This window comes from Psammomys obesus, unplaced genomic scaffold (genome assembly GCF_907164565.1).
Source record: "Psammomys obesus unplaced genomic scaffold, mPsaObe1.curated_primary_1811, whole genome shotgun sequence".
In the NCBI taxonomy this organism is placed as follows: domain Eukaryota; kingdom Metazoa; phylum Chordata; class Mammalia; order Rodentia; family Muridae; genus Psammomys; species Psammomys obesus.
The window spans coordinates 4,989,944-4,999,937 of record NW_026592510.1 but is presented as its reverse complement, the minus strand read 5'-3'; the positions used below and the strand labels follow the sequence as shown (position 1 = coordinate 4,999,937).

General features: G+C 41.9%; 1 protein-coding gene across 1 annotated transcript in view; it reads right to left on the bottom strand.

Annotated features, from left to right (window-relative positions):
• Nucleotides 1–1,459: 1,459 nt before the first annotated feature.
• Nucleotides 1,460–9,994, bottom strand: part of Rnls (renalase, FAD dependent amine oxidase) — a 230,252-nt gene continuing 221,717 nt past the window's right edge. Inside the window, exon 7 of the mRNA XM_055614144.1 lies at nt 1,460–1,819. Coding sequence (XP_055470119.1) covers nt 1,667–1,819 — 153 coding nt within the window. The 3' untranslated portion in view covers nt 1,460–1,666. The remainder of the gene's footprint in view (nt 1,820–9,994) is intronic.

The window sequence follows — 9,994 nt, the reverse complement described above, 5'->3', positions numbered from 1 at the left end:
TTTTCCAGTTGTAGTTTTCAATGCTCTCCATCTGCTACAGGAGATACTTCTTTGATGAGGGGTAAATACAGTTTAGAAGTTATGCTAATTAGGCTGACACTGCTACTACAAGAACCACAGGCTAACAAAACCCCCACCAGTACCAGTCATGAGAATCTCCTTTTTGAGTTGTTGGCTAGGGGAATCCAAGAGATACGCCCAAACAGTATATGCTATTGCGGTTGCCCTTTGTTGCCTCCAGAGAGTGAAGTGAGACCCTATTGCTGAAGATACTATACCCTTTGGATACAGAATACAGAGGATGGGGGCTGGGTCTGACCTTACTCAGATTAGTTTTCATAGTACTGGAAGGTACTACGCAAGTTGGCTGACAAGGGAAGGAAGGAATCAGTATTTCTCTCCAGCTGTGAAACCTATGAGCATGACGATGACCAGCTTGGAAAGATACCCCTAAAGCTGCAATATCATATCCTGACGGTAACCAACAGCTGTCTAATAGAACTTAAGTCTTCCGAACAAGACAAAAATCATGCCTAATACTGGAAACCTATCCAACTGCCCAGGGCTCATAAGGTCATATCGATTTTAGAGAAGAACCTACTACGACCACTTTCTTTAACCAGCATGACCCCTAACTGCATTCTAAACATTTACCCTTGCACCCACATAATCTTTTTTTTCTTTAAAGACAAAATAGCATTACTTGGCTTTCCAAATTAACAACAAATAGCTTATTTGGAAACCTGAGGCTCAATTTCTCTCAAGCCAGTAAACATGGGACTAAATACTGAAGTTATATGGGTTACATGCCAAACTGCTAAGTTAATAAATAATGAGTGATTTAAAATGCATCTATTTTCTGTTCAGCAGAATTTTTGTTGAGCAACAGAGAATTCATTAGCTGTGACATAGTCCAAGTGCCATAATGGACAGCTCTAGTTGCAGGAAATCTAGTGTTAAAGATTGATAAACTTCCTCTCAGTTCCTATTTAACTTATATCTTACATACGAAGACTGGAATTTACTCTAAGGTTAAAAAGTATTGTGTGAATTGGAAAATGAAGATGATCCATGTCATTTCTGCCAACCTTCAGGGGTCTTGTTGAAGGTCAAGCAGTTCTTCAAACTATAGTCTATGTGACCTACTATCGAGAGCCTTAATAACTAGGAAAGTAAGTGAGAAACAAAAATTACTCCATGTTTTGGAGACATTTTGCATTTCAATCTTTTGCAAAAATATCAGTTCAAGGATATCCATAAAGTTGTAAAGTGGGGCTTGGTAATGATTGCTCTTTATTCAGAACTGAAATTTTCAGAAGAATAATAATGTTTTTTTTTTTTTTTGTGAATGAGAACTTTGATTTAGTACAGTTCTGGGGATGGGTTATTTGTTCCACATTAGCACCATTTTACTCCAAGGATTAGCAATAAAAAAAAGATCAGAAAATTAGTGAAGAAGTAAAGTCTAAGAAATTTTTATTTTACTATGGATGGTAGCTATCAAAATTTTAACTGTTTTTATATTTCATATGAAAAAAAATGACAGTAAGTAAAGACATTTTCCCAAGTAACTTCTCTCAACAAAAAGGAAAACAGAATAATTAATAACAGAGGTCTGTGAAAACAAAGAATCCCAAAGTAAATGTAGAAAACAAAAACACAGACACTAAATCCTGTTTTTTAAGGCTTCCATGACACTCAGGGCAGAGGCAATGCAGCCATCGAAGTTGGAGTGAGTAAATCCATCTCCTCCACACACCAGAAAAGGGTTGAGATGAAGAGTCATCTGGCCAGGACTGTTGGCAGCTGAGTTTGTAACCTGAAAAAAAAAAAAAAAGCAAAAGTAAAGAAAAAAACTGGAGTTGATGGAGTTGACATTTAGTGTGCCACTTCATTGTCATCGCAATGTCCACCAGGCTTTTGATACCTGGAGAAATTAAAACTTTATTAATGATAAAAAGAGATCCCAAAGGTTCTCCCTTGCCAAAATATTTGCATATATAACCTTCAATGTTTAAAATTTCAATTATCAAATAACTGGAAACACACTGGACTTTTAGATTTGTAGATGCTGTGGTCTGAATGCTTATCCACCCTCTCCAAATTGTGCTCCTGTGCAAGCTAGTTTTATGTCAACTTGACACAAACTAAAGTTATCCGAGAGGAGGGAACCTTAATTAAGAAAATGCTTCCATAGGAGCAGGCTGTAGGCAAGCCTCTAGGGCATTTTCTTAGTGATTGTTGACAGAGGGCCCAGCCCATGTGGGTGTTTGCATCCCTGGGCTTGGTGGTCCTGAGTCTATAAGAAATAAGGCTGAGCAAGCCATAAGGAGCAATAAACCCTTAAGCAGCACCCCTCCATGGCCTCTGCATCAGCTCCTGCCTTCAGGCTCCTGCCCTATTTGAAGTCCTGTCCTGACTTCATTTGATGATGACCTGTGACTTGGAAGAGTAAGCCAAACCAACCCTTTCCTCCCAAATTGCTTTATAGTCACAGTGTTTCACACAGCAATTGTAACCCTAGCCAAGACAGCCCCTAGCCACAATGGTGATGGTATTAGAGGAAAGGACGTCTTTGAATGTGAAAGGCTCTGCATAAGATCAGTGCCTAATAAAGACCCAGGGTGCTTATTGGCAGCTTCTAACATGGGAGCACACAGTTAAAACCCTCCAACAATGAAGAAAGGAGGTCCTCCAAGGGAGAATACTTAAATACACTCAGAAGTTGAAATAGAATAGATAGCAGAAGTGGTTGAAGAGAGGGAAGGCTGAAGAATGAATGTGGAATGAAACGAAGGTATAGATCAGACTGGGGAAAGGGATCAGGAGGACAGAGGGTTTGCAAAGGAAGAGAAACCGTAGGCGGGAGCGTCTCTGTGACAAGCTGGAGACCTATGACAGGTTAAGCTCCTGGGAGGATATGGAGGTGACAGTACCTGAGACTCTTAGTCAGCAGGGCTCATAGAGACTGAAAAGGCCATCCTCTAACTAGACTGGACTCCTAGTGGAGGCAGGGGAACACCAAACCATCCACAAAAACTTCGGCCTCAAATTTACCCTGCCTACAAGGTGTGCAGGGATAAAGATAGAGCTGATAGAACAGAGATTAAGGGAATGCCCAACCAATGTCTGGCCCAACCTGAAACCTACTCCATGGTAGAGAGCCAACCCCTGACATTATTAATGATACTTTGTTTTGCTTGCAGATAGGAGACTAGAATAGCTGCCCTCTGAGAGGCTCCACCCAACAGATGCTGAGACTCATAGCCAAACATTGGGCTGGGTGGAGTGCAGGGACTCTTGTGAAAGAATGAGGAATAACAGAAAGACCCAGAGGGGACAGGAGCTCCACAAGAAGATCAACAGAGCCAATTAACCTGGGTCTAGTGGGGCCTACAGAGCACCAAGCAAGGATCATGCATGGGCTTGAGCTAGGCCTCTTACACATATGTAGACAATGGGTAGCTGGGCCAAGATGTGGGTCCCCTAGAATAGGGAGCGGCGGGGGCTGTCTTTGACATGGGAGTCTGTTGCCTGCTTTTCAATCACTTCCCCCTGGCGGGGCTGCCTTGCCAGGCCACAGGGCAAGAAGCAGCACTCAGTCCTGATGCAACTTAATGTGCTGAGATGGGTGGGTGGGGGGAGGGGAGGGGAATAGGGAGAAGAGAGAGGGAGGGTGGGCTGGGAGAAGGCTATGACTGGGAATGTAAACTGAATAAATAAATTAAAAGAAAAAGAGGTCCTCACCAGACAGTGAACCTGCCAGTGCCTTGCCCTTCCCAGCCTCCAGGACTGTGAGAAACACGCTTTTTTTGCACATATGCCCCTCAGTCTGTGATACTCAGTTAAGCAGGCTGAACAGACCAAGACTCTTCTCCTCCCTTCCTCCTGTACTTACTGAGCACTGTTCTCAGAGATCTTGTCTCAGCACTGGAGCAGCTGAATTTTAAAACATCACATACCTGTCCTGGCCCAGAGAGGGACTCCATTCGGCTATTTACTGAGCACCTCCTATGTGCTGGAAGGTGTTCTAGCATTGCACTGTTGGATTAACACAGTGCTACCAGTCCATGGAGGAGACTATGGGAATCTGATGGCTACATGGCTTTGGCAGTCAAGGTCATTCCAAGAAGCAGCAGCAGCATATATAAATGCCTAGTCTGTAGGTCACTTTGTGTGTGTGTGTGTACATAAATGTTGGGGTTTGGGGTAAGAGTAGTGTAGGATGGGGGCATGCAAGAATGGACAGACAGAGAGATAGAGACTTTCAAATATTAAAAAATTAATTAATAATAAGTAAAAATAGCCATTGACTATGCAGAATTCCCTACTTAAAGGGAGAAGAATGCGCTGAAGACAGAGATTTGTTTTACTTTTTGTAACAAGGTCTATGATGTTTGAAATGGCAGAGGCAGAGGTTTATTTCCAAGCAAAAGTATTCATTGGATCAGGTGAGGATGCCATTAAGCCTCCATCACCAACAGAATACGGGGAGTTCCTTAGGTTGGACACTGAGATGGTTGGCTACTGAGGCATTCCAGATTCTAGAATACAGCATAGCCACGGTTATGACATGGGGAACTCACTCGGCCTCATGGCACAGCTTTATCACACAAAGCATTGCATGATGGCGCTATCCATTGGCTTCATGGAGGGTACCGCAGTAAGGGCGAAAAAAATTTTCTTCCTCTAACATCAGGGAAAGAATAAAGACATACAGCTCATATTATTTGGACTACGGTGTGGAGATTTTTAGATTCTAGAGTGAGGCAGTATACACCCTTAGACTTTACTTCGGGTCTGTGTTTCTGTGTGTGCATGTGGTATCTGAATGTACACACGTGTATCTGTGCACGCTCAGGCAAGAAGTTGACAGACGGTGTCTTCTTCCGTCCCTCTCAACTTCTGTCTTTTGAGACAGGGTCTTCCCTTGAGCTTGTAGCTCACAAATTTGGCCAGGCTAAGTGGCCCATGAGCTCTGGGATCTCTTATTTCCTTCCACCTATCCAACACAAGGATCGCAGGACTGTTTGCTCTTGGCTTCTTATGTGGGTGCTGGCGATGTCAATTTGGGCCCTCGTGTTTGCCCAGCAAGTGCACTTGCCAACTAAGCCATCTCCCCAGTCATCCCTTGGAATCTTTTAAGACACTGGTTCTCAACCTTCCTAATCCTCTGACCTTTTATATAATTCCTCTTGTTATGGTGACGCTTAACCATACAATTATTTTCATTGCTACCTCTAACTGAAATTTTGCTACTGTTATGAACTGTAATGTAAATATCTGATATGTGGATGTTCGTAGGTGACCAGCATGAAAGGGTCGTTTGAGCCCTCAAAGGGGTCATGAGCCACAGGTTGAGAGCACTGTTTTAAAAGCAGAAAGGTTTTGCAGAGTTAGCCTTGCCTATGGGCTATGTTTTGTCTCTCCTGCACCCTCGGCCCTGGAGACCGAGTCCACAGGCCTGCTAGGATCGTGTTCTACTGCAAAGCTGTTCCTAGCCTTTTTATTTTGCTTTAAGAGGCGATGAAGATCTTGGGACATCTGTGTTACACAGATACAGACACAATGCTGATAGCTCATATCCACACTTCTCTGGAGGCAACTTTATAAAATATCTCCACACTCAACATAAACTTGAAAAAAAAGTGGCACAGAGTAGGGACAGAGAAGCCCACACTGGAGTATTTAACTAGAGCAGTCAAGTTCTGCTTAGGTAGAATTTTAGTGAGTTGGATTATTCAATTTGTCAAGGAAACGGAAAGGAAGGGAGGAAACTTCTAAGGTGATAGGTATTCAGGTGGCAACATTCTCAGAATATTTCAAGTCTGAAAGCAAGCGACTCAGTTTGCATGGAAACAGGTAAAGGGAACAATGGCAGGACCTGAGACTAGGTCCACCGTAAACTCTCTGTTACGATGTTTCTCCACTGTGGGGAAGGCTTGGGAGTTTGCATTTTATTCTGAAGATGGATTCAAATCACTTAGACAAACAACAACAACAACAAAACCCTAGCCTCTTCTGCCTTGGGCTTATTTATCCAACCCGTCTAAGTTTATAAGAGCATTACACTAGCCACTCAGCACCGGGGCACGAGTGCTTTCTATACAGCCACACCACACAAGGGAACCAGAGAAACCCGAGTTTCCACAGGGCTGTTTCAGCCCTGACATATACTTTAACTGCAGCTATTGCGATGTGGCTCCTGGCTGTGGCGGGAAGCATAGCCAAAGGCTGTATTGTTGTAAGAGATTGTGGTTTTGACAATGACAAGACCCTGTCTTGCAGGATGCTGTTTCACATGGCTGAAGATACTTGCCAACACACATGCCATGTTTTCATATTTTCCTCATTGGGTAATTGCAGAATGGGGGATTCCACCTTCAATGCAATGGGATTGATTTCATCCAAACTGCTGGCTGGCTGATCGGTGGCCCACTTTCTCAGCCATGCGATCCGGCATCTGGCATTTACTATTCAGTAAATTAAATTATACGGCACTGACAAATTACCAGCTTGCAACTGAGCAGAACATTTTCCCTAAAGCTCCCTTCTGCTTGTCCTTTGTAAGTCTGAGTGCTTGGGTTCATTATGGAGATAGCAACTGGAAGGGATTAGAATCACCACAAGTTGGGATTTTATGTCTGTGTCTTTTCTTCATAGGCTCGCATCTATGTGGATGTAGACCAATGAATAATACCCTATATGTGAAGTTTCTGGATGCATAAAGCTTAGTAACTCTTTAGGATGTTTTCTTTTGAAAATTATACACAGTGTACTGAGTTTTGTCAACTTAACACAAACCTAGATACACCTGGAAAGAAGAAATCTTAGTTGAGAAAATGTCCCCATAAGATTGGCCTGTGGGGATGTCTGTGGGATATTTTCTTACTAGGTGATTGGGAAGGCCCAGAACATTTGGGTGGTACCACCCGTGGGCAGGGGATCCTGGGATAAAGAACAAAGCATGCTCAGCAAGCCAAGAAGCAGCAGTCCTCCATGGCTCCTGCTTCAGTTCCTTCCTTGCTTGAGTTCCTGCCCTGACTTCCCTCAGCTATCAACTATTACCTGGAAGAAAAGGATGAAGTAAAACCTTTCCTCTCAAAGTTGCTTTCAGTAATGGTGTTTTATCACTCTAACAGAAACCCTAAGACATAGACACACACACATAGACTTGTACATGTACACAGTCACAGGTACACACACATTATTTTAATTATAACTGTAAATACACCTTTTTAAACATAAAAAAATTAATAAAGAAATATGCTGAGTATGCCTTTCCCAAGACTCATTTGTATTCAGGACTTGACCTTACTGGCTATACAGAGCTGTTGACTTATGGTGTTCATGTCCTTCCCCATATAATCCACGCTCCCTTGGTACTGTCTGGAGCAGTGGTTAACTTGTGGGTTTGTGACCCCTCTGCGGGCATGGGGGGGGGGAGGTCAAACAACCCTTTCACAGGGGTCATATAAGGCCATCAGAAAACACAGATATTTATGATTCATAACAGTAGCAAAATTACAGCTATGAAGTAACAATGAATATGATTTTATGGTTAGGGGTTCACCAAGAACTGTTTTAAAGGCTCGCAGCATTAGGAAGGCTGAAAATCACTGGTCTAGAACACCGGCGACATGGTTTTCCTATGAGAGTGCATTATTGAGTTCTATTGGGGTTTTCCTTTGAGTCACTGATGTGTGCTCTGCAAGTTTAGATTGTACATGATAGAAAAAGAGTTTAAATGGAATTTCTTTTTAGTGAAACAAAGTTTCCAGACAGTGGCCAGATTGCTTAACAATTAAATAATTTGTGGTTCAGGGGCTGCCCACTTGAATGAGAAAATAACCAACTTCACATGTATAAAAACTGTATCTTGACTGTCTCCTTGCTCCTTGATAGTATCTTATAATGTGTGAAATAAGACAAATATTAAATGATTACGAGAGGAGATATGGTGACACACATAAGTAACAAAAGCTCATGAATAAAAAAAAAATCATAAAGGAGTGGCAGGACCCTTGAGGCAGGGCCTGCCCAATGTACAGCACCTTGTTTTCTGGACTTTAATGCATTCAGCCATATGGATCAAGCTCTTCATTTTCTCAGCTTGCCTAAAGGAACAGCACCATTTAGAACTGACAGGAATAGCTGCTGATCAGAGTGTCAACTTCTTCACCTACAAAGGGAAATTCACTGAATCCAGAACCAAGTCTGGTTTTCTTCCAGACCATTCATCTTGGAAGGCAAGTTTCTCCGACAGCATCACAGTGTCTCAGGGTGACAGGTACAGGAGCTTCTGACAGACACCAGTAATCAACTGTGGCACTCTTTTCTACTGAGCCCAGAGGTGGCTGCAACACCTTTGCTTCTGTGTCTCAGGCAGCCATGACAAGTCGATTGAAGCCAGCAGTGCTAAGAAGCCTATGCATCAGCCATACATCAGCTACAGAACAAACAAGTAATCAGGAATATGAGAATAAATTATTTGCTTTTTTCCCCTTCTTCCTCCTAAAACTAGGATGGCCTCTTGCCCCGCCTTTCTCCAAATCAGAGACCTTTTAATGTGAAGAAAAAGGATTGTAGGAGAGTCATTTCCTATATGTTAGAAGTTCAATTACAATTCCTTATAAAATCTTCTAAACTCCCGTACAGACTGCTGCCCTCCTATGGAATGTCATACCAGGGCTCTGGAAATAAAGCTTTGTCTGCAGGTGCTGTTCTGCAGAACCGCAGATTACAAAGATCAGAAATTGTGGGGAAAATAGTTGGAGCTCAGAGCCAGGAGCTAGCAAAACAGTGAGCATCACTGGAAAGCCATTAGCAGCTTCACTGTCTCAGCCTCTGCTTTTAGCTGCAGTGATTCATTCTCTGCAGCTGAAAACTTGGACTTTGTGCTTCTCCCTTGAGATGCAGGTCCTGGGAAGAAGCTGCTTCTAAAAGAAATAATTTTGATATAAATTAAAATGTATGATCTGGGAAGTGAACTTTTTTCATGATTTCACCATTTTGGTACAGAGGAAGTGTCTTTGTGGTTTCATCATCTGCACTCGTATCTTTGTCGAAGAACCTATTATGGTGGAAATCCCCACAGTTCTTGAGATCAATGAAAAATTACTATTTGCACCAAAAGAAGGCATTTCTGTAGAAATTTTAGTTCCCTCCCCCGTAATATGACACAATTTTTAAAGCTCTGTTTTTTTTCGCTGTGAAAAAGCATGTGCCAATTACTTCAAAACATACACAACATATATGAAATCTGTATGGTCCCATCAATACGTTTCTGATAGCAGCCAGTAGTCCTCAGTGGGGACATATTTTCAAGATACCCAGCAGATATCTAGGCTAACACTATGTAAAAATGAATTCCTTCTACCACTCACGGTTTTGCTTCCATAGTTCATTTACCATTTTACTGAAGATAAAAATATTCCAGAAACAAACAATTCATACATCTAAAGTGACACACTGCTCTGGGCTCCATGAAAAGACCTTCTGTACTCTCTCACCTGTCTAGAACAGGAGTCTCTCTATGCACAGGTTTTCTTGCTATATGCAGCACCTGTCTTATGGCAGTTCCCGTTCTTCATGTACATTTTATTACAACATGTTAATTTTATTATCATTTATTCACAATATTCTATTGTGTCTAAGTTATAAAAAAATCTAACACTAGTCCACAGGCACAGGAAGTCAGTATACACATAGGCTGAACTATCTTCAACTTCAGGCATTCATTGGGGGGTCTTGGCAAGACTCAGTCATGGATAATGGAGGGAATATAGAATGAGCTAATTCATATAAAATTAGCTCTGTAGGAGACTGGATAATTTTTGCCACGTTATTATCTTACATTCCAGAGGGTCACTTTAATTCCCTTGGGTATGTACGAGTCTTGATAGCAGAGATGTCTATGCCCTCACTTGCGAACTTAATAGTAATGTTTTATTTATTTATTTATTTATTTATTTATTTATTTATTTATTTATTT